The sequence below is a fragment of the Aulonocara stuartgranti genome (genome assembly GCF_965226115.1).
Source record: "Aulonocara stuartgranti genome assembly, chromosome: 3".
NCBI classification, from domain to species: domain Eukaryota; kingdom Metazoa; phylum Chordata; class Actinopteri; order Cichliformes; family Cichlidae; genus Aulonocara; species Aulonocara stuartgranti.
Window position 1 is genome coordinate 46,298,555 of NC_138941.1, and position 24,118 is coordinate 46,322,672.

Here is a 24,118-nt window from a genome sequence, read left to right on the forward strand (position 1 = left end):
ACTGTCCAAAGAGAAGTCTATGCAGAAGACATAAGACAGCTTGAAAAGAGTATGCCCCTCAAAAGTTCAAGCCCACTTAGCAAACTGAACCCATTTCTTGACACAAATGGAATCCTCAGAGTGGGTGGGAGACTAAGACGAGCACAGTTGACTTCAGATGAAACAAATCCGATCCTCATGCCTGCCAAACACCACCTTGCCCAGCTCATTATAAGACACTTCCATGTGAAAGTATGCCATCAGGGCAGACATTTTACTGAAGGAGCAGTCAGAGCTGCAGGCTTTTGGATTGTGGGAGGAAAAAGAGCAATAAGCAAAATGATATTCAGCTGCGTGACATGTCGAAAACTAAGAGGCAGACAGCAGGAACAGATTATGGCTGAGCTACCAGAGGATAGGCTGTCCACTGACCCTCCGTTCACACATGTAGGGCTTGATGTATTCGGTCCCTGGTCTGTCACTGTCAGAAAAACGCGTGGTGGGCAAGCGGATGCAAAGCGATGGGCAGTCATATTTACATGTATGAGTACACGGGCCATTCACATTGAAGTTATAGAATCAATGGACACGTCATCATTCATCAATGCCCTGCGTCGTTTTTTTGCCATCAGAGGTGCAGTCAAACTTCTTAGGTCCGATTGTGGGACAAATTTTGTGGGTGCCTGCAAAGAGCTGCAAATAGACAAACAGGGCTGCTACAACAGCAAACTAAACAGCTTTCTTGAAGACTCTGGCTGCAAATGGCTATTCAACCCCCCACATGCGTCGCATATGGCTGGCTCCTGGGAGCGAATGATTGGGGTCACACGCAAAATCCTTGATGCAATGCTCCTAGAACACAGGAATGCAAAGCTTACCCATGAAATACTAGTGACCTTAATGGCTGAAGTCACTGCAATAGTGAATGCTCGTCCGTTAACGGCAGTTTCTGCAGATCCAGATAACCCAGTCATCCTTACCCCAGCCATGCTGCTCACGCAAAAGTTTACGACCCCACCAATCCCACCAGGTCAGTTTGGAAACAGTGATCTGTTCAAAGCTCAATGGAGGCGCGTACAATATCTCGCTGATGTCTTCTGGAGACGATGGAAAAAAGAATACATCTCAGGACTTCAGGACCGCCGCAAATGGAAAACAGTAAAGCCTAACCTACAAACAGGAGATGTTGTTCTTTTAAGAGAGACACTCGAACATAGGAACAACTGGCCACTTGGACTTATCACCAAAACCTTTCCCAGTGAGGATGGGCTTGTAAGGAAGATAGAAGTGAGGATTTTCCGCAAGGGTGAAAACAAGTGCTACATAAGGCCTATAAGTGAGGTTGTGCTATTGGTGTCTAAGGATTGTACTTAGAAGCAGAAACTTTGTTTCATTGTATGTCACTTGCCTTTTACATGTTAGTTGAGGGTGACATTCCATGGATGTCAGGCGGGGAGTATTCTGCCCCTCGGTTGTTACTTTGTTGGGTTTCTTTGGCTGGCGCATTTCTCAGGTTTCCCAATAGTGGGCAGTATTACCCCTTCAGTTTGTGGCTTCTTCTTTGGTTGTTTGGTGTGCGCTACACTGCCCCCTTTGGTGATGTGTTGTAAGCAGCAGGCAAAGTTCACGCGGGCAGTGTGAGAAAATGCATGGAGCAGAAAACAAGCTGCACAACTTTAAGCCCAGTTTACATCGTTGGGGAGTTTGTTGAGCCATAATCTGTAAGTAAGCAATGTCTAACTTCATTTTCTGTAAGATTGTTACTTTCATGTTACTTAAAAGGTTATTTGAACGTATAAGGAAAGATGTTAATGGTGAATGTAAAGCATAAGGAAAGCTATGTTGCTAACTTCTGTTTTGTTTACAAAATATGTTGATACTGATGCTACGTATTATTTTACTGTATGTTCACAGTCTTACAAATTAAAAGAGGAAAAAACGGTCTTCAGTTAAAGACACAAAGACAAAGCGATGTGTCCTGTCGTTCCTGGAACCATCTCCTCTTATGTTAAGCTCGCTGCATAGGGTGAATAGCCATACATTCACCTGAGGGCAGCAGAGTATCTAACCAGATTCTTACCCTGGATGGCATTACCTTGGCCTCCAGTAACGCTGTGAGGAACCTTGGAGTCATTTTTGACCAGGACATGTCCTTCAACGCACATATTAAACAAATATGTAAGACTGCTTTCTTCCATTTGTGCAACATCTCTAAAATTAGAAATATCCTGTCTCAGAGTGACGCTGAAAAACTAGTTCATGCATTTATTACTTCCAGCCTGGACTACTGTAATTCATTATTATCAGGATGTCCAAAAAACTCACTGAAAAGCCTTCAGCTAATCCAAAATGCTGCAGCAAGAGTCCTGACAGGGACTAGAAAGAGAGAGCATATTTCTCCTGTTTTGGCTTCCCTTCATTGGCTTCCTGTTAAATCCAGAATTGAATTCAAAATCCTGCTCCTCACATACAAGGTCTTAAATAATCAGGCCCCATCTTATCTTAATGACCTTGTAGTACCATATCACCCTATTAGAGCACTTTGCTCTCGCTCTGCAGGCCTACTTGTTGTTTCTAGAGTATTTAAAAGTAGAATGGGAGGGAGAGCCTTCAGTTTTCAGGCCCCTCTTCTGTGGAACCAGCTTCCAGTTTGGATTCGGGAGACAGACACTATCTCTACTTTTAAGATTAGGCTTAAAACTTTCCTTTTTGCTAAAGCATATAGTTAGGGCTGGACCAGGTGACCCTGGATCCTCCCTTAGTTATGCTGCAATAGATGTAGGCTGCCGGGGGATTCCCATGATGCCTTGAGTTTTTCCTTTCCAGTCACCTTTCTCACTCACTATGTATTAATAGACCTCTCTGCATTGAATCATATCTGTTATTAACCTCTGTCTCTCTTCCACAGCATGTCTTTATCCTGTCTTCCTTCTCTCACCCCAACCGGTCGCAGCAGATGGCCCCGCCCCTCCCTGAGCCTGGTTCTGCCGGAGGTTTCTTCCTGTTAAAAGGGAGTTTTTCCTTCCCACTGTCGCCAAAGTGCTTGCTCATAGGGGGTCATATGATTGTTGGGTTTTTCTCTGTATCTATGAAGCGCCTTGAGGCGACTTTTGTTGTGATTTGGCGCTATATAAATAAAATTGAATTGAATTGAATGGCTTTAATACCTGGTGGGCCGGTCTTTAGTCAAAATGCCAGAGGCTGATTTTTTGACCCAGTCCAGCCCTGTGCACGACACACAGTGAACTAATCTGAGAGGGTGCATCAAAAAATAAATGGCCTGGCCAGCGGTGCACATCGCAAATTAGCTCGCATAGACCTCTTAAAATTAGGGGTTTTAAGATGGGCATTGACTTGCTTTTGGAGCCAGCCTTAAGTGGCCGCTAGTATCGATTTATCAATTTATTTATAAAGGTGTTGTTATTGCCGTTTGTAATGGACAATAAATAAAAAATTTAAAAATATGGATGTTAGAGTTGATGCTTTCGAGATTGTGCTAAGATATATATATATAACCACTGCTTTTATGTGTCCTAATATGGTTGTGATTGTGCAGAAAGAGCGTGACGATTAGCAGCTTTATTTTCGGGTTTAGAAGTGCTAACATAAGATGTAGGAAACAGTCTCATCGCTATAATATTTCATTGCACACAAGAAACCACGAGTTCTTGTTTTTCTAAGTTTAGCAGGATTGCTTACTTCTGCTTTTGTGTTTAAAGGTCATGCCTAAATGGTGTGACTTGAGATGTCACGCCATATATGATGTCAGGAAGTGTCTAACAAACACACCCACACACATGCATATGCGGGTCGTGTCCAAATTCATGGGCTGCATCCTCCCGAGGACGCATTTGTAGGCCGATTATGTCACAGCGATGTGCCGAAGGCTGTCCTCCTTTTCCCTGAATTTGAAGGATGGGTCGGGTGTGTCCTTCGTGGCCTACCATATCCCAGAATTCATAGCGCGGCCCAGCCAAACTCCAGTTTTCAACAATGGCGGTCGCTACTAAGTTTTTAATATTACTCTTATCAATCTTTCTGGGTCACAAAATAAACTTTTAACATATTTTCAGGTGAGAAAGTAGTTGTGTAAACTTCAAATATCTGCTCGGTTTATCAAGATATCGCATATTTGCAAAAGCGCTCCAACATTTTCAGAGACGTCTGTTACCCACCAGCTCGATAGCTAGCTGAGAGCTTGAGGGTCACTAGAGCCGCAGAGAACGGTACAACTCCCGGCACATAAATCTCAGATCACCGCGGAGTTTCGCTACTCAGGTTAAACGTAATATGTAAGTTAGTTAACTTAGACAACCTAAATGTTATTGTTTGGCTTTTTCAGCATTTTATTTGTTTGTGAGTAAATCGGTTTGGCTCAGATAAAAGTTATTACTAGAGTAGATAAAATAAAACTTTATTGGTGGTTTTCACACAGCTGAATAAATGGCAAACAGAAAATTGATTAAACAGAAGTGTGAGATGGTCGAGAATTTACGCCAGTGTCCTGTTATATTTTACATAGCAAGGAGCAGACAGCCGAGTTGATTAAACTCCACCGAGACGGCGGTGACGCAAATCTGAAGGCTAGACCGTCCAATTCCACAGCTGTTTACTTCCGGCCTACCCGACCTTCTGAGGACCCGGCCCACGTAGACCGCGAAGGCCGGGTCCTCAGGAGGATGCAGCCCATGAATTTGGACACAACTATACACACAGACAACCTCACGCATGCACGCTTCAGACTGCCACGTGATTTGTTGAACTGTGTATAGCTGCTGTGGCACTTTTACCACCAGAAGATGCTGTTAGTGAACTCTAATTTCTTTTTCTGTCAGCTTGTTGTTGTTTGTGGCATTACAAACAAGCGATGCCAACAGGAAGTTGCAGAGTGCCCTCTGGTGTACACACTATGTAACATCAGCAATCATAATATGGTCAAAGGGTGTTTCTCCTATCAGTACTTCTTATCAGATTTTTATATCTCGTCAGTTATAAATTCCAATACCAGTGGCTCTTCAAATAGCTACTAGAAGTCAGTAATTTAAGCCCATTGGTAAATTGGTGGGCTTTACAACTCATCATGTTGGACATTAACAAGTATGATAATTTATTTGGTTTATAAATGTGTTGGAGGTGTGGTGTTTTGAGGATGACAAAAAATGGAAATTATCTGTCTGCATTGACCAATCAGCTAATCAGTTAATTATTTCAGCTATACTGCATAGTATCTGTGCTTCCTATTTCCTCCTAAATGCAAAAACAGGTAACGACCTTGTTACATGCCAAGAGGTGTGGCTTTGCTTTTGTGTTCTATTTATCTTTCAGGTGTCAAGCCTCCACCTATTGGCCAGTTCGAAGTTGATTGGCATGTGTCTGTTGGCTGGTCTGGGCCCAGGTGGCCAATCACACGCTGAGGATCACTACAAATGAGCAGCTCCTTAGCCAGCTGGTGGCTGCTGGCGTCTGCTTTGACAAACATTTGCGAACAGGCTTCTTTGTATTGTGCGTGGTGGGAGGCTGGACAGGTAAGCTGGGGTACCCTATACACTGGTTGTAGGTTTTACTCTGTTAGTCACACTAGGTTATGCGGTTGATGCCACTCTTGTATGTTTTCACTGACCTTTTGTCGAGTAGCTAGGTAGGCCTTTTGTTTTGCATTTTTTCTTTCAGTTAGGCCCTGGAAGCTATCGACCTCTTTTTGTTTTATTAATTTCTTTGATTTGGATCAACCGCCCAGTCCTCCTCCCCCACCTCTTTTCTGTTGTTAAGTTTTACTATCCAGGCAAGCAACCAATAAATCCTGCCTGATACTTAACTGTTCTGCTGTCTCCTTCCTACCTTTGCCTCCACCATGGTGGGGGGGACGTAACAACCTGAAAATTGTGAAAAAATTAGGCTGTCTGACTTTTGGTGTTTAACTTCTAAACCACTAACCCTAATATTTAAAACTATTTAAGTTATCATGGAAAAAAACAAAACAAAACTCTGCTGTAGCCCCACTGCAGTTGTTGCAGTAGTTGGCAAGTGAAAGAGGTACTGATACTTAATCCCTTGTTTGTTTTTCATCCAGATAAACCCACAGAACAAATGAGATTTTCTGTCCATCTCCCCAGAGAGAGCCTTCGCCGACTTCCTGTTCGCTCACACCGTCCTTCATCTCGTTGTGATGAATTTCATTGGCTGAGGCAAACATGTAAGTGCGTCTAAGTGTTCCACGACACAATGGAGGCTATGCCATGGTTTGATGGTGGAATTTCAGCCAGCGGTGTTGGGGATCTTGTCAGATTTGACGGTATTGTGAATGCTGAAAAGTACCATTAGATTTTGATTCACCATCTGACCTAAATGTTATTGAAGCGGTGTCAGAGCATTTTGACAGACAACAGAACAAAGCTTTGAATGGCCTTCAAGAAGCCCGGAGAACTGCTAGATGAAAGCTTGCCCGAAAGAGTTCAGGCTGTGTTGCAGAATAAAGATGGTCATACTAAATATTGACTTTGAAGCTTGGTAGGATTATACAAGGCCCTTATTTGCATTATATGCAGTATTTCTGTATGTATTTAAACATGCTTACTATTTCTCATTTCCCTGGCAAAATATAAAGAAAATAGTGGTGACTCCACACTTTTGCACAGCACTGTATTTCTGTGCATCCCCCCACCCCCCAACTTCTGCAGCTTCTTATACACAGTAGGATTGTTCAAATCTGGCTTTTCAAATGACCATTTAGTGCTGGTTATTGCAAAGAGACATCCTTTCTTCTTTTCAAGGGTAGCAGGGAAGAAACTTCTAACATCCAAATGGTTGTGGTAAAGGACTCCAGGCTCAGTGGTGGAACACACATCTTTAGAAGTTGTGCATTTCCATTTTATGCCACAGTCCAAAATGTCCCCCCCCCCCCCCCCCTTTTTTTTTCTTTCTTTCTAACTTCGGGGTCTAAGCTTAAGCATATTCAGTTCTACATAAAGAAATGAATAATGTATTAATGTGCCAAGACTCAGTTTTAATTGGAGTGGATTTACGGCAGTATTGAAAAGTGTTCCATCAAAATGCAGCAATTTTTACTGCAGAATTTAGGGGTGTGAGAATAATTGCACAGATCCACATCCAGTCATATTTAATCATTCTAATTGAAAACCATGTGGTGAATGACTGCTTTAAGTCTTAGACATCAGCAGACACTTTGTGTTTTCCCTGGAGATGCTCCCACAGACTTTTACTGCAGACACCTGGGGTTCTCTCCACCTTTTCTCTGCCTTCACCTTTCAAGGTACAATGCATCCAAGTGTCCAATTAACTTTAAACAGCGACACTAGAAGGACCCTAACTCCCACACATTTCTTTCAAGGTTGAAGTGAATCTATTAGGATTAAAGCCTAGACTTCTCTTATTTTTAAAATGAATACTTAGAGTCAGAGTCTGGATAATGAAATGTGTAACTGTTAAACAGAACAACGGAACAGAACAAAACAAGACCCCCCCCCCCCCCCCCCCAGGAATCCAAACAGCGAAAACAGTCACAGAACCATCAGGCACAGGGGCCCCTGGCACACACAGGGCTGAACCGGCAGGCACGTGGGCCTCTGGAAAACACAGAGCAGACTGCAGCTGCGCAGAGCACTGACCCTGCTCAGGCAGCGACAGCCAGGTGCAGTCCTCAGCTGGGTTCTTAGCTCCCAGGGGTCGAGAGTGGGCTGAGGGCTGAAACTCAGCCTCTGGGGAGGCCCTGGAGTGAGTCACAGCCAGCTTTTGAGGAACCTTTCCATTGTTAACAGGTTTGTCTCTCTGCTTAGAAACAGTGGTTGAAAAACAGTCGTTTCAGGGTTGTGCTGACCTAGCCCTAATAACAGGAGGGGGTAAAGGCAGGATAGATGGTAAGTGGCCTGTATTTGTATAGCGCTTTACTAGTCCCTAAGGACCCCAAAGAGCTTTACACATCCAGTCATCCACACATTCACACACAGGTGACAGTAAGCTACATTGTAGCCACAGCCACCCTGGGGCGCACTGACAGAGGCGAGGCTGCCGGACACTGGTGCCACCAGGCCCTCTGACCACCACCAGTAGGCAACGGGTGAAGGACACAACGACCGAGACTGTTGGAGCCGGGGCTCGAACTGGCAACCTTCCGATTATAAGGCGAACTCCCAACTCTTGAGCCACGATCGATAGGTGGTGCAGCTAATGACTGAACTGAGGAGTGAACTAATGGGTGGACAGTAGACTGTGCAGGAGAGAGAACTACAGTCTGGGAAGTAACTGACACAAAGTTACCAGGGTAAACGGAGTCACTAGAAATTAATTTGGGCTTAGAAGGGGCAAAACAAATAGTCCTTAATAGTGCGTGCATTAGAATGCAAAGCAGTCTCAGAAGAAACAGTCTTTACACCACTTGGCTCTGGAGCGACAAAAGTTGCACAGTCTTTAGAGCCCAGAGAGGTGTAATTATTCTCAAAATGAACACTCATTTTATTATCATGAACCAGAGGAACACAATTTCTGGGGTTCATAAAGCTGGCGTTAGCAGCCTTGGGGAAAACAGTCTGTTTATCCCTTGACACAAAAGGCGGCAGAATGGAGTCTTTGTCACTCACCCCCGCTGGACATTCCTGAGGGAAGTTAGACAAACCAGTTATCACAAAAATTGCATTGCAGGAGTAGATGCACGGTTGCATTATCTTAGAGGGTGCAGAGAGCAACCTTTAACAAGTGTCTGACATTGTCATAAATATAGACAGAGAAGCAGAACTAGGTAGAAAGCTTGCTGTGTTTTAAAATAGTTAATTTGTAGATTGCCCACACACATAGGAAATGAAGGCTTAAATTAAGGAAGAGACAGAGTTAGGGTGCATGATCATAAAAGGAGCTGTTTTGATCAAAACTGTGCATGAGGGGCGCAGGGGACACAGAGGGCTGAAGAACAGGAAAGTCAGATGCTGAAAACAAAAGTTATAAATGTAACAGACTGAGGGAGCGCCCCTCAGATCTGCAGGAGGCTGTACATATCTCCCTTCTGGAAGGTTTTGTTGAATAAAGCATACATTTTGAATACACTGAGTTTGCGTCTTCTTTATCCAGCCTGAGAGCAAAAGAATTGGGTCTCAGCATCCGCTGACCCCGTAAGAGTCTAGTACAATTCAGAATCAGAATGTCTTTATTGTCATTGTCACAGGTACAGTGAAATTAAAAATGGTCCCCGATCAGTGCATCATCCCTAACAATATCAAAATATAAATAAAACAGTAACATTCAATAAAATTGATAAATAAAAGTGATAATAGGAATAGTATTAGCAAACATTCACATACATTCCCACAAGAGTGGCGTAATGGACATCTTTTTTTGCAGTATTCAGACGTGTTATTGCAGTTGGATAAAACTGTGTTTGAGTCTATTAGTCCTTACACCGATTGCTCTGTGTAAGGGGATCTGAAAAGAGCGGGGAATTTTAGGGGTTATTTTGCTGGCAAGGTCAAACTGGCTAAAAATGTCCCTTCTGAGATCATCACAAATGTTTCCAGGAAATAGATGACCATAAAAGGTCTTGTAGCAGAAGCAACAACTGTCAAGCAACAACTGCAGAAGTAACAACGGCACAGTTCAAACAGGGAGTCCCCAGGATGTGAGGTATCTTTTATAATGGTTTGAGCTTTTTTAAGACAGCGGGTATTGTTTAGATCTTCCAGTGTGGGGAGAGGGCAGCCAGTGTTAATGACCCCTTGGAGTGCTTTCCTCTGAGCCACTGTGCAGCTAGTGTACCAGATGCATATTGCAAATGTAGTGTTTATAAGATTGAGGAAACCTGCAGTCAGCTGAGACTGAAGAAGTCACTTGGAGGAGTGACGAAACGTTTCTCCCACAAAACGCTACGTCCAGATGAACAGAATCAACTTTTGGAGACGCCAGAGTTACATCTTTATAAAAGCATTGCTGCTTATCATTAGACATATCATAAAGAGACATTATAAACATTATAAACAAACAAAGTCAAAGATTTCATAAAAATCAGAGAAAAGCTGTTAAAATAATCAGCAGAACATCAACACAACATTCATCAAATTCTAATTCAAATCTAAAGAAGTGTTTATTACAGTGTCATTACAATCTGGCATTTATGTAGTTAACGTCTGAAGCATCTGTATCTGCCCAGTGGTCACATGACAAAGGGAAATTTTATATATGGTGGAATCTGGAGTCTGTGTTTGCACAACACAGAACACTTTCTTGTTAAGCGTCAAACTTGAAGAGGAAACATGCAGCGACTCTTTATACTCACGCTCAGCCTGATACCATGGATCCCAGGTATTCAATGTGACTGTGTGCATTTGATTAGAGAAGTCAGACAAAAAAGATTTTCAAGCTGTTTTCAGATTAGGTAGAGGATCATCAGGGGGTCCTTTGTCCCTCTTTGGGGGGTTACTCCCACTGGGTTTAAATCTGGGACTCTCCACTATTTGACCCTTAGAACTGAAAAAGCTTCTCGGATGAGAGGTGAAACATCTTCAGGCAACTTAAATAAGTCCAGACGCTTTTCTTTCCAAGCTCCTTAGACTAAAGCAGGAAACTGTGCTTTGTAACAAAGGAAACTGAAGCGGATTAATATGGTGCAAGTGTTGCCAAAGGCCACACCTTTTATTTATAGATAACAGGTGTCCGATGTGAGCAACTGCTCTGTTAAAGTTGTGTCATGACTAAAAGTTTCATTTCAAATTGGTGTTTAACATTTAATGATTTCCACTTCATGTCAGCTGTTCTCTGCTGGGTGACCACTCAAAAGGAGTTTATTGGCCCGGAGGGTGGATCCCTCACTGTCCAATGTCAATATGGTTCTCACTATGCTGACCATGTCAAATACTGGTGTCATGGGGGGACGAGAATTTCCTGCGAGATCTTGGCCCGAACTGACGAGACCTCCTCGGCCAATCCAAGTAAAGACAAAGTGAGCATTTTTGACGACCCGGCCCGGTTGATGTTCACAGTGACCATGAACGACCTGAAAGAGACGGACTCTGGGTGGTACTCGTGTGGTGTGGAATTAGCATCAAGCGCTGATGACGTGGCTTACACTAAAGTGAAAGTGTTTCATGGTGAGTAATGGAGAAATTTTGAGATGATAAACATTTATTAGCCCACAGTTTTAAAGAAGTTTGTTGCATTTTCATGATCTCTGCAGGTGTGTCAGTTGTGAACAGCATGGTGAGTGGGGAAGAAGGAAGTAGTCTCACGGTTCAATGCCTTTACACTCAGAGATTCAGGTATTTGGTTTTCCTTTGGAGGATTTTATCCACATTTTATCCTTTAAAACCCTTAGAACTGTCCTTAAAGAAGCACTGATCACACTTCAGTAAATGTGGGAATTTGTCCATAAAATTTCATTGGTATCAAACGCTGGTGGACAGTGAGCATTCACTGACTCTCCTGTGACTGCCTGTCAACAGACTAAGTGAGAAGAAGTGGTGTCGGAGCGGAGACCGGAGCTCCTGTCTGTCGACAGGTTCTGAAAGGAGTTACGAAGATACTTCAGTGACCATCAGCGATGACAGAACTGAGGCTTTCACTGTAACCTTAAAGAAGCTGCAGATGAGAGATGCTGACTGGTATTTATGTTCTGCAGGGCAGCAGCAAGTAGCCGTACAGGTTCAGGTCAGACCACACGGCTCTACTAGTAAGTTGATAAAGAGCCTTTTATATTTTAGACATAAAAAACATAACAAATTATACGTTTGAGCTTTGCTGTCTAACTGACTCGAAACTGTGATAATTAAACTTCATTATGGATTTTCTGTGTGCTGATATCATCAAGGATGCTTTTTTTTTCATCACAGGGAGTCTAGAGTTAGTCAACATCCTTATGTTGAATAACTCTAGACTTCCCTCTCTAGAAATGCACCCCGTATATTTTTATTGCTATTCAGCCAACATTTAAAAGATTTATGATGCAAAAATCACATGTAACGCAGTTGGCTGTAAAAGAAATAAAAAGAGCAACACAGCTGATGGCATGCACTAAGAGGAAAAGAGAAACCTGTATTCAGATAAAAACATTGCTATTTTCTCTCTCTGTTTCTATAAATATTAAGTGCTTCTCTCAAAATCAGCATGTGGTGCATTAATTAGACTAAGTCTAAATCATGATAGAATGTGTTATCAAGGAAAACTGGGTGACAGGTAACACAATTGACAATTCTTTAGTTTTAGGCCTCGCTAACATGTCACCTCTAAATGCAGCCTAGTGTTAATTTGAATAGCAAAACTCGACATTTAGCTAAATGGCCAGGAAAAAATAAATGATGGAAACTGTTGATTTTTAAAAAATTAATTAAAAACAACTATGATATTTATCATTGCCTGAAATGAATGTTTGGCTGATAAAGCTCGTTGACATGAAATTGACCTGTAACTGTAGAACGAACCAAAAATTGCTAAAATGCTAAACAGACATAGTCTGAGATTGTGTCATTATTGTGTATCATCGGTTGCAAATGATTTTAACAAACATAATGCCATTTTGTGTTATAGACAACATTATTTTAAGTGAAAGAAAACAAACTAAGACCCTTCCCATGTTTCACAGTCCTTACATGCTAATACAGGCATATTTACCATCTCTGTGTTCTTAGGTTAGAGTAATAGCAACATTTCCAAGACAAATAAATGATTGCAGCTTATCATTTGTGTAACCCATGTGAAATACAGGGCTGCAAAATCCCTTTTTGTAATCTAAGGCTATAGCCTGTTATTGTCACAAGGGGGCGCTGTGATGCAGTCTTGTGTTCTGACGACCTTGCGTCTAGTGCGCAGGAAGTATTACCTCTCTCTTCCTGTGAGATCTTCCCTCTGATGGCGGTCAAGTACGTGTCGGAGCGCATGGAAAAAGTATCTTGGTATGCAATACTGCAACCCGGTTAATGAGACCAGATTGTTTTACGTATAAATGCTAATAAGGTACTCTTTTATTAGGCCCCGAACTCTGACCACAAAGGGAATAACGTCTGTCAAGTTATTTGTGTCTGAAAATCCCGGTGAGTCACGTGCTTTCGTTAGCTACCTGTTAAGTTAGATAATGTATTTCACTAGCCGATTCAGCTCAGAAACCTTTGAACAAAAACCAATCGGGAGCTATGAGAATCTGGCGTGTTGTTTCACTTCTCCTGTTGTTCTTTACAGTGTGTTATAAGTGTTGAATGCTTTGAGCTAAACGATGCCGATGCTAGATGCGATGCTAGCTGCTAATAGCTGTTAGCCACCCCACCCCGCTGAAGCCATATTCCGATCGGGGAGGTATTCAAGTAGAAGCAATAGCTCTGTTTATATTAGAATGGTTATGTCTTAATAGATATGAGCATATTTCAAGTTTAATAGTATTTGCACTGAATTAAGTTACATTTGCTTGTAAGCCTTAAGGATGAATGTCACTTTCATTGCTATGACTGTTTACATTACAGTTTAAGCTGCTGATGTTCTTTGTTGTGATGTAATTTTGATAAAATTGTTGATACTGGTACAAACAAGTTACTGTAACTCTTGTAACTTGGTAAAGCTAAAGGGAATGCCATTTGTGATTAATACATTTGGAAAAGAAGTTAATGAGCTCATGTTAAGAACACAAAGTGGGAAAAGAAATTGATTGTTCTGCACTGTTTGTGTAGATTGGTTTTTTTTGAACTACTAGAAGAATTCTGGAGAACCACTGACGGCGAGAACAGCCCAAATGAGATCCTGGATGATCGTGAAATGGTGTGGCCAGCCATGCGATCGGATTGTGGGATTTGCCTGAGAAACTGATTCAAGCAACCCTGGATTACAGATAAGCCCTATGCACTACTTTTCCTACCCGGATAATAGGGTTTGCACACTGACAATTCCCCTACAGTACACCTGTTTGGGTTTTCAACGACTTTAAAGGACAATTCAGACTGGACAATTCAAACTTCACAACAGGAACACTTTAATCTGTTTCATTCATTCCAAAGAGCTCTGATACTGTTCAGCATAAATCTTCCATTTAAATGTCTTTATTTTGTTTTGTTTTACATGTATTCACCTTTAAAAATGCACTATTAGTGTGCAATTTGGGTTATTGTGTTGTATATGTGTATAAATGGTACTGAGGCAATAAAGGTCCCAGTTATTCACTTCCAAGCCAACTCCTTTTGTGAGTCTCCAAAACAAAACCTCCTCCTGAACCTAGAAAGATGTCTAGGGTCTCTATTTGAAGTGAGAGTGTACTGGTCCTGAGTAGAGGCGCTACACAAAACGTGGCGAGCCAGCCAGGAGGTTTAATTCCTTTTATTTTGGAAGTTGAGCAACTGGTGCTTTCATGCCTTTTGGGTCAAATCATTACAATTGTCCATGACATTCTGGGTTGGAGCAATAAGACAACATGGATGTAATCCAAAGTGAAGGTGTCAAAGTACCTAACTCTGTCCTAGTAGGAGGGTTAACAGGCGATGAGGTTGACAATGAGGTTATTGATTACTTAGGGCAGTTTGGTTCTATTGGAAGAGTAATCAAAGTAACTAGCACAGAGGCACAGTTTAAAAACACAGCCATTGTGGAGTTCCAATCAGGTGAACCAGTCCAGTTCCTTAAGGATAGCTTGCCTTGCAAAAGACAAAGCCGTAACCCAAGTGTTGTCCATCATATCCAGCTTCTGTCTGCGCTGTATGCTGCAGACAGGGGTTCATGTTTAACCCATTCTTACCTAACTGAACTGAAAGGGCTTGCTAAACTGAGTGGTGCAGATTTTGAGAAGGTTTTACTAGATGAGCTGGCCAGAATGAAGAAGTCCACTGAGAGTGATCCCGCAGTTGGGCCAAATGTAACAGTGCCTAATCAGAATCTGCAGCTCACTAGTGACACAGACCAAGATGAACCAGCCATCATAGAGCATCAAAGTCCTCTTAAACTGGGCAGTGATTTAACCCACTTGCCTGAGCATGACTCTCACTCATCCTCTCCAAGTGTAGAAGTGACTCCCTCGCACAGAAAAACTACTATCTACTTACCACCTGAACAGCTCACTACACCTGAAGTACAGAGAGTAGTAGTTGAGCATGTCATTAAGAACAATGAAATGCCTTCTCAAGGTCATGCAAAGCTCAGGCCCTTCTCGGGGAAAACCCCTTGCTCTACTTTCGAAGCTGATTATGATACGTGGCGCAACAATGTTGAATTCCACCTCATAGATTGTACCATATCTGACAAACATATGGTAAGGAAAATAGTTGAGAGCCTTCTTCCACCAGCTGCTAACATTGTAAAGCACCTTGGTCCTAACGCTTCTCCCCATGACTATCTCAGCCTTCTTGACTCAGCGTATGGTACTGTTGATGATGGGGATGAGCTTTTTGCCAAATTCCTGAGCACAAACCAGAACTCAGGTGAAAAGCCTTCTGCCTATTTACAGCGGTTGCAGATAACCCTGAGTAAAGTCATTAAAAGAGGTGGCATCACTACAAATGATTCAGATCGCCAACTGCTTAAACAGTTTTGTAGAGGTTGCTGGAACAACAGCTTGATCACAACCTTGCAGCTTGAGCAGAAGAAGGACAAGCCACCTTCATTTCCAGAGTTGCTCCTCATGCTACGTACTGAGGAGGACCGGCAAGCAGCAAAGTCCAGCCGAATGAAACAGCACTTAGGCATTTCTAAACCTAAGGCACATTTGAACTCCCTTGAAGTAGGAGAGTATGTCACTGATGATACAGACGTATCAGCTGTTAATGATAGGCTAGTGCCTTTTGATGCACATAAGTTAGAAAGGAAACTTGCAAAGCTACAAGCCCAAGTGGCTTCACTGAAAGCATCAGCTATTGACAGTTCAAGCCAGAACTCTGACAAGCCAAATAAGAAAACCAAACCTAAGTTCAAGATTCTTCCTAAAGAGAAATCTGACCCAAGTGAGACTAAGCCCACTAAGAAGCCACGCCCATGGTACTGCTTCAGGTGCGGCGAGGATGGTCATATTGCTCCCTCTTGCAGCAATGAACCAAACCCTGAACTAGTTGAAATGAAACGTAAGGAGTTCAACCAAAAACTACAAGTCTGGGAGGAACAGAATATGTCAGCTTTAAACTAAAATCAGTTTCTGGGGAGGGACTACCAGGAACTGAAAGTAATCATGAACGTCCCAAACCGGAACCTCAGAGCAAAGTATCTTCTCTCTCTCGTGCAGCACGACCCCAGATTAGGTTACCCAAGGGACTTGTAGGACAGAAATGTACAGCAAATGTTACCGTGTCGGGAGTCAATTGCAGTTGTCTCCTTGACACTGGGTCTCAAGTGACCACAGTGTCCGCTTCATTTTACAACACCAATCTTTCAGAACATCCCATTCAGCCTATCAGTGGCCTGGATGTTGAGGCTGCTAGTGGCCAAAATGTTCCTTACTTGGGATACATACCCATCAGCCTTAAGTTTCCAAAAAGCTTTATTGAAACTGAGCCTGAGGTTTCTAGCCTTGCTTTAGTAGTACCTGACTTACGCTCTAACTGTGACTTGCCTGTGCTGATTGGGACAAATGCACTTGATGTTCTGTACGACGAATATTGTCAAGGTAAAGATCCCAATGATTTGTCGTCGGTCTATGGCTACAGGCAGATCCTCCGTACACTCAAGGTCAGGAGAGAGATAAACCTAGCCGGAAACGATGGCTTTGTAACTCTTAAGGGCAAGGTGCAACACGTAGTACCAGCTCAAGGGAGGGTCCTCCTTGAAGGCTGTGTCAGATCCAGCAGTGCTGGTGAATGTGCCATTGTTGAACAGCCAACGACATCCACCTTACCAGGGGGAATTTTTGTGGAGTGCTGTCTTGTCACTTTGCCCAAGAAGCATCCTCATAGGTTACCTATATGGGTGAGAAATGAAACTGAGCATGACGTAACACTGCCTTCTAGATGTATCATTGCAGAGCTCCATAGTCCTGCAAAGATATATGACGAATCACCCATTTCAACCAAAAATGATGACACTGTGAAATGTTGTAATGTTACTGCACAGCCAGTTGATGAACCTGCTCACCCAGATTTGACATTTGACTTTGGCAATTCTCCCCTCCCGCAGGAGTGGAAAGAGAGGGTTACCCAGCGTCTAAGTGCCTATGCTGATGTTTTTGCCCAGCATGATTTGGATCTTGGACATGTATCTAAAGTCAAACATCACATAAACTTAAAGGACGAAGCACCCTTTAAGCAAAAGTCCAGGCCAATCCACCCAAATGATTATGAAGCTGTGAGGAAGCACTTGCAAGCACTCCTTGATGCAGGAGTAATCCGTGAATCAGAGTCCCCTTATGCTTCACCGATTGTGGTGGTTAAAAAGAAGAATGGGGAGGTCCGTCTTTGTATTGATTATCGTAAGCTCAATGCGTTAACAATACGAGATGCGTACGCACTTCCAAACCTTGAAGAGGCTTTCTCAGCCCTTGCTGGATCCAAATGGTTTTCAGTAATGGATCTCAAGTCTGGTTATTACCAGATTGAGATGGAGGAATGTGATAAGCCCAAGACAGCTTTTGTGTGCCCCTTGGGATTTTACGAGTTTAACCGTATGCCCCAGGGGATCACCAACGCTCCCAGCACCTTCCAGCGCTTAATGGAACGGTGTATGGGCAGCCTCAATCTGAAAGAAGTTCTGGTGTTCATAGATGACATCATCGTGTTCTCCAGCACTTTGGAGGAACATGAAACCAGGCTTCTACGTGTCCTTCAGCAACTGAGAGAATATGGGTTGAAACTTTCTCCCAAAAAGTGCTCCTTCTTCCAAAGTTCTGTGCGATACCTAGGACACATCGTGTCTACCAAAGGTGTAGAGACCGATCCTGAGAAGGTCAGAGCTCTCAAAACCTGGCCAAGACCCCAGACGCTCAGTGACCTCAAGTCTTTCCTAGGCTTTGCAGGGTACTATCGACGGTTTGTGAAGGACTATTCAAAAATTGTCAAACCCCTGAATGATCTTACCAAAGGCTACCCACCATACAGGAAGGGCAGAAAGGTGACACCCGGTCCTAGCGGATACTTGAACCCTAAAGAGCCTCTTTCCAGCCGTTGGACACCTGCTTGTCAGGAAGCTTTTGAGGTAATCATAGAGAAACTGACATCAGCTCCAGTGCTTGGATATGCTAACCCAAAATTACCATACGTCCTCCATACTGATGCGAGCACCTCTGGGTTAGGGGCAGCCTTGTATCAAGAACAGGATGGTGAAGTGAGGGTTATTGCCTACGCAAGTAGAGGACTTTCACCCAGTGAAAAGCGGTATCCAGCTCATAAACTGGAATTTCTTGCATTAAAGTGGTCCATTGTAGAGAAGTTCCAAGATTATCTCTACGGGAACACATTCACGGTTTTAACGGACAACAACCCATTGACCTATGTTTTGAAGTCAGCCAAGCTCGATGCTGCCAGCTACCGCTGGTTGGCCGCTCTCTCCACCTTCGACTTTAATATTAAGTATCGTGCTGGTAAGAGCAATCAAGATGCAGATGGCCTCTCTAGGCGGCCACATGATACTGTGGATGATGACTATGCTTCTCTTGAAGAAAAAGAGCGAATGAAACAATTCGCTTCCCATCATCTCTCTTCATCTCCCAACAGACAAGATGTGACAGCTGACACATTCAGTGTCTTGTGCCACCGTCATCTCTTAGGTGAATCTGACAATAGCCTACCTTCTATCACTTTGGTAGAGTCCCTTGCTCTACATACCGATGCGGTGCCAGACGTCTACGCAGATGATGGAACATTAGGTTGTTCTGTCATACCTACCTATAGTGAGGTAGAACTCCAACAGCATCAGAGGTCTGACCCAATTATTGGGTATGTGGTCAACATGTTAGAAAATGGAGGTGAAGCAAATTCCAATCCGAACTCTGCATCCTTAGAGCTTAAACTAATGCTCAAAGAGTGGAAACGTTTGGAACTGAAAAATGGTCTCCTCTACAGAACCCGCAAATCAGGTGAAAATGTCACCTTTCAGCTTGTCGTCCCTGAGTCTTTAAGGTCCACCATTCTCACTTGCCTTCATGACGACATGGGGCATATGGGTTTGGAAAGAACCCTCGACTTGGTTAGGTCAAGATTTTATTGGCCTAAAATGGCAACTGATGTAGAGAGAAAGATTAAGTCTTGCGGACGTTGTGTTAGAAGAAAGACCCTTCCTGAAAGAGCAGCACCTCTTGTGAGTATCCAAACAACCCGTCCCATGGAACTCGTATGCATGGACTATTTATCCTTGGAGCCTGACAGTCACAACACCAAAGACATTCTGGTCATAACTGATCATTTCACCAAATACGCTGTTGCTATGCCAACAAAAGACCAAAAGGCTACAACAGTTGCGAAGTGTCTTTGGGAGCAGTTTCTGGTGCATTATGGTTTTCCTGAGCGCCTGCTTAGTGATCAGGGCAGGGATTTTGAGTCACAACTCATTAAAGAGCTCTGTGCCCTAGCTGGTATCACGAAGGTGCGCACCAGTCCTTATCATCCACGGGGAAACCCAGTTGAACGGTTCAACCGAACTCTTCTTGGCATGTTAGGAACTCTACGAGACAAAGAGAAAACTCATTGGCGCGATTATGTGAAACCACTAACTCATGCCTATAATTGCACCAAGAACGAGACCACTGGGTTTAGCCCATACGAGTTAATGTTTGGTCGCCAGCCGAGGCTTCCCGTGGATATTGCATTCTGCCTGCCAGTTAAAGATGGCTCTCCTACATCTCACTCTCAGTATGTGAGAGCTCTGAAGGCTCGCCTTCAAGAGAGCTATCAGATCGCTGCCAAAAACTCTCAGAAGGTTGCTGAACGGAATAAACGCCGTTTTGACAAAACTGTCAGGGAGTCAACTTTGGAGAAAGGTGATCAAGTGCTAGTGCGGAACCTGCGACTTCGGAATAAACACAAACTTGCAGATAAGTGGGAGTCAACCATGTACAGAGTGGTGGAAAAGATGGTAGACCTACCTGTGTATGTTGTACAGCCTATGAATGGAGATGGTCCTATTCGAACTCTTCACAGGGATCTCTTACTCCCTTGTGGTGACTTATCTGAAGCTGAGGAAGTTGACCAGGTCGAGCCAAAGAGTTGCAGGCCAAGAACGAGGCGCAGTCAGCCTCTGTTACTGGAGGAGCAATCAGAATCTGAAGATGACTCACCTGTCTATCCTAGGCAGTCTTCTGTCATTCCTGGAAAGTTGGTTCAGGTGTTTGAAATCCCGAAGAGACGACAGCAAACCGGAAAAACAGTACCGGAGGGTAGTTGTATACCAGCTACGCCAGCAGACTGTGTAAACCCTCAGCCTCAGAATGAGCCTTGCAGAGGCAGCTCCCCTTTGCTGCCTGCAGAGCCTGTAGGGGTACCTCCTGAAGTAGCTGAAGGAGAGGAGCCAGATGTTGTGGCTGAGCAACACCCTACTGAAGACGATGTAACTTTACCAACTATGACTAATCAAAAATCAGCTGTGGCCGAAGACAGCATTGATGTACCGTCCATTGATGTAGAGGCTCCTATAGCTACGGAAACCATTGATCTGAACCCACAAACCCCTGAGGTAGCTCTGGAGCATAAGGAAACTGTTGACAGTGGAGAAAAAAATGACCATGTTCGTAAGTCAGAAAGGACACGTCGACCACCAAGGCGCTTCCATTATCCTGAGTTGGGAAATCCCTTAATTTCCTTTGCGCAGAGCCTCATAGAGAGCTTTAACCAAGCACTTTATACAATAGGTGACTATGAGAGTTCATCTGTAGACCACAGCGTGACGCATGAAGGGGCTCATGCTGGGTCAAAGGGGGAGGGTGTAACCCATGTGAAATACAGGGCTGCAAAATCCCTTTTTGTAATCTAAGGCTATAGCCTGTTATTGTCACAAGGGGGCGCTGTGATGCAGTCTTGTGTTCTGACGACCTTGCGTCTAGTGCGCAGGAAGTATTACCTCTCTCTTCCTGTGAGATCTTCCCTCTGATGGCGGTCAAGTACGTGTCGGAGCGCATGGAAAAAGTATCTTGGTATGCAATACTGCAACCCGGTTAATGAGACCAGATTGTTTTACGTATAAATGCTAATAAGGTACTCTTTTATTAGGCCCCGAACTCTGACCACAAAGGGAATAACGTCTGTCAAGTTATTTGTGTCTGAAAATCCCGGTGAGTCACGTGCTTTCGTTAGCTACCTGTTAAGTTAGATAATGTATTTCACTAGCCGATTCAGCTCAGAAACCTTTGAACAAAAACCAATCGGGAGCTATGAGAATCTGGCGTGTTGTTTCACTTCTCCTGTTGTTCTTTACAGTGTGTTATAAGTGTTGAATGCTTTGAGCTAAACGATGCCGATGCTAGATGCGATGCTAGCTGCTAATAGCTGTTAGCCACCCCACCCCGCTGAAGCCATATTCCGATCGGGGAGGTATTCAAGTAGAAGCAATAGCTCTGTTTATATTAGAATGGTTATGTCTTAATAGATATGAGCATATTTCAAGTTTAATAGTATTTGCACTGAATTAAGTTACATTTGCTTGTAAGCCTTAAGGATGAATGTCACTTTCATTGCTATGACTGTTTACATTACAGTTTAAGCTGCTGATGTTCTTTGTTGTGATGTAATTTTGATAAAATTGTTGATACTGGTACAAACAAGTTACTGTAACTCTTGTAACTTGGTAAAGCTAAAGGGAATGCCATTTGTGATTAATACATTTGGAAAAGAAGTTAATGAGCTCATGTTAAGAACACAAAGTGGGAAAAGAAATTGATTGTTCTGCACTGTTTGTGTAGATTGGTTTTTTTTGAACTACTAGAAGAATTCTGGAGAACCACTGACGGCGAGAACAGCCCAAATGAGATCCTGGATGATCGTGAAATGGTGTGGCCAGCCATGCGATCGGATTGTGGGATTTGCCTGAGAAACTGATTCAAGCAACCCTGGATTACAGATAAGCCCTATGCACTACTTTTCCTACCCGGATAATAGGGTTTGCACACTGACAATTCCCCTACAGTACACCTGTTTGGGTTTTCAACGACTTTAAAGGACAATTCAGACTGGACAATTCAAACTTCACAACAGGAACACTTTAATCTGTTTCATTCATTCCAAAGAGCTCTGATACTGTTCAGCATAAATCTTCCATTTAAATGTCTTTATTTTGTTTTGTTTTACATGTATTCACCTTTAAAAATGCACTATTAGTGTGCAATTTGGGTTATTGTGTTGTATATGTGTATAAATGGTACTGAGGCAATAAAGGTCCCAGTTATTCACTTCCAAGCCAACTCCTTTTGTGAGTCTCCAAAACAAAACCTCCTCCTGAACCTAGAAAGATGTCTAGGGTCTCTATTTGAAGTGAGAGTGTACTGGTCCTGAGTAGAGGCGCTACATTTGCATAACCTATTAGCATTTTAAATCATGCATTGTAGTTTTTTTGTGATTGCTTGGCATTTTCTCCATGTTACCTTGTAGCTGCTGAAATGGGAAGAAGCAGCTTTAAAGATCAATATGTGTTTGTGACAGATGGCAGAGGCTCTCCAGTCTCTACTTGTTCAGGGTATCGATTATTAAAAGTCACCTATGAATAATATTGATGTTAGGATGCTGGAAACTCTCTTTACCTATCACAGCATATTTACAGAGTTGTTACAATATCTTTACCTTCAAAAACAGAGCCCGTGACATCCCCACCTACTCCGAGTCAGCCCTGGAACCGTTACCGGTAAAAGTCAGCACTTCTTTATTTTCACTTTAATGGATGTCGAAGGTGGATTGTCTGCTCAGTCTGCTTTGTGCCTGCTTCCTAGTTACATGTTGGAGTCTATAGTGGGGTGTTCGTCTCTCCTGCTTCTAGTGGGCTTGGCTGTATTGGCAAGAAAGATACTGCGCAGTAAGGCAACTAATATTCCTTTGAATTTTAAATTGTTATTAAGTGTGTGTGTGTGTGTGTGTGTGTGTGCATGCATCAGCCACAAATTCTATATATAAATAAAGATTTATACGATATAACAAAATGCATTAAATATATCTGACTACTAATTCGCATTTATATTTTGGGCATTCTTTCTAGAGAAGGCTTCTTCACGCTTTAAGCAGACGGAAGAGATATTCCCTGTAAGCCCCCATTATCATGGTCATCTCTGATCTATTACACTCCTTAAGAAACACAATTATCAGGGATATTTTTTAATGATTAGATCACTCATTCTCCTTTCTGTCAATTACAGGATAATCCAAAGGGCATGAGAGACCTGCAACGAAGCAAGTAACACATTAAGTGTTTGACAACAAGGGTACAATGAACCTACTTGCTTACTAAGATCATTTTGTGAATTGTTAATTGTTACTCTTTGTAACTGAATGTAATTTTTCTATTAATTTGCCACATAGAACATATGGTCTTTGGTCCAGTTTTTTTACCAAACCAAACCACGTCTGAACAAAGCTATATGTTCTGCTTCCTGCAATATAAATTTGGCACATTATAGACTTGGCTTATATAGACTCAGTATTTTAGACTCAATAAAATAAATCAAAATACACGTGTATAATTATATGGGACTTTTTATTTATGTACCAGACTCTATATATTTTTGCAACCTGTGACCTTTTTGCTCATTATAGGGGTCTTATGACAAAGTAGCATTTAGGTGGAAATCTATGCGTAAAACTTTCCTTTTTAGTTACACTTCAATAGACCTAGAGTGTTTGGGGCTTCCCATGATGTACTGATGGTTTCTTCTTCACTACACTTTTTTCACTCTCTCTGTGCTTACATGCCACTTTGCATTTAATCATCATTATTAATCTCTGGCCCTCCTTCACTGTGTATTTAATTTGTCCTGTCTTGCTCAACAAAGCGGTCAGTGCAGATGTCTTCCCCTCCCTGAGCCTGATTCTGACAGGTTTCTACCTGTTAAAAGGAAAAGGGAGTTTTTCCTTCCCACTGTTGCAAAGTTCTTGTTCAGGGTTAGCTCATTGTAGTTATATATAACACCTCGAGGCGAGTGTTGTGATTTGGAGCTAGATAACTAAAATTAAACTGAATTGAATCTGCCAACCAAAGTTGCAGCTGAAGAGAAGGAACACTCACTTGGGGTTTAAGTGTTTGTGTTTCACAGATGGTGTATATGGACACTATAGTTTAAGTTGGG

The 24,118-nt window shown here is 42.7% G+C and overlaps 2 protein-coding genes and 1 long non-coding RNA gene across 5 annotated transcripts; all 3 read left to right on the forward strand.

Moving 5' to 3' along the window:
- The first annotated feature begins 10,153 nt into the window (after positions 1 to 10,153).
- On the forward strand, positions 10,154 to 23,504 carry LOC309693107 (polymeric immunoglobulin receptor-like). Its single transcript, XM_082512079.1, has 8 exons — positions 10,154 to 10,281; positions 10,728 to 11,066; positions 11,153 to 11,234; positions 11,418 to 11,644; positions 22,638 to 22,686; positions 22,772 to 22,854; positions 23,035 to 23,078; positions 23,192 to 23,504. The coding sequence occupies exons 1-8, from the start codon at positions 10,233 to 10,235 to the stop codon at positions 23,231 to 23,233; spliced, it is 915 nt and encodes a 304-aa protein (XP_082368205.1). The 5' UTR covers positions 10,154 to 10,232; the 3' UTR covers positions 23,234 to 23,504.
- On the forward strand, positions 12,660 to 17,303 carry LOC309693081 (zinc finger CCHC domain-containing protein 12-like). 3 transcript variants are annotated; one of them, XM_082512057.1, is made up of 3 exons: positions 12,660 to 12,863; positions 12,940 to 13,001; positions 13,629 to 17,303. In XM_082512057.1, the coding sequence occupies exon 3, from the start codon at positions 14,363 to 14,365 to the stop codon at positions 16,058 to 16,060; it is 1,698 nt and encodes a 565-aa protein (XP_082368183.1). In that variant the 5' UTR covers positions 12,660 to 12,863; positions 12,940 to 13,001; positions 13,629 to 14,362; the 3' UTR covers positions 16,061 to 17,303. The 3 variants fall into 3 exon arrangements, with proteins under 3 accessions (XP_082368183.1, XP_082368182.1, XP_082368184.1); XM_082512056.1 differs by having other exon boundaries at positions 12,660 to 13,001; XM_082512058.1 differs by lacking the exon at positions 12,940 to 13,001.
- Positions 20,136 to 22,244, forward strand: LOC309693111. The gene is made up of 2 exons (XR_014272573.1): positions 20,136 to 21,124; positions 21,752 to 22,244. It is a non-coding gene; the product is annotated as an uncharacterized lncRNA (long non-coding RNA).
- Positions 23,505 to 24,118: the final 614 nt, after the last annotated feature.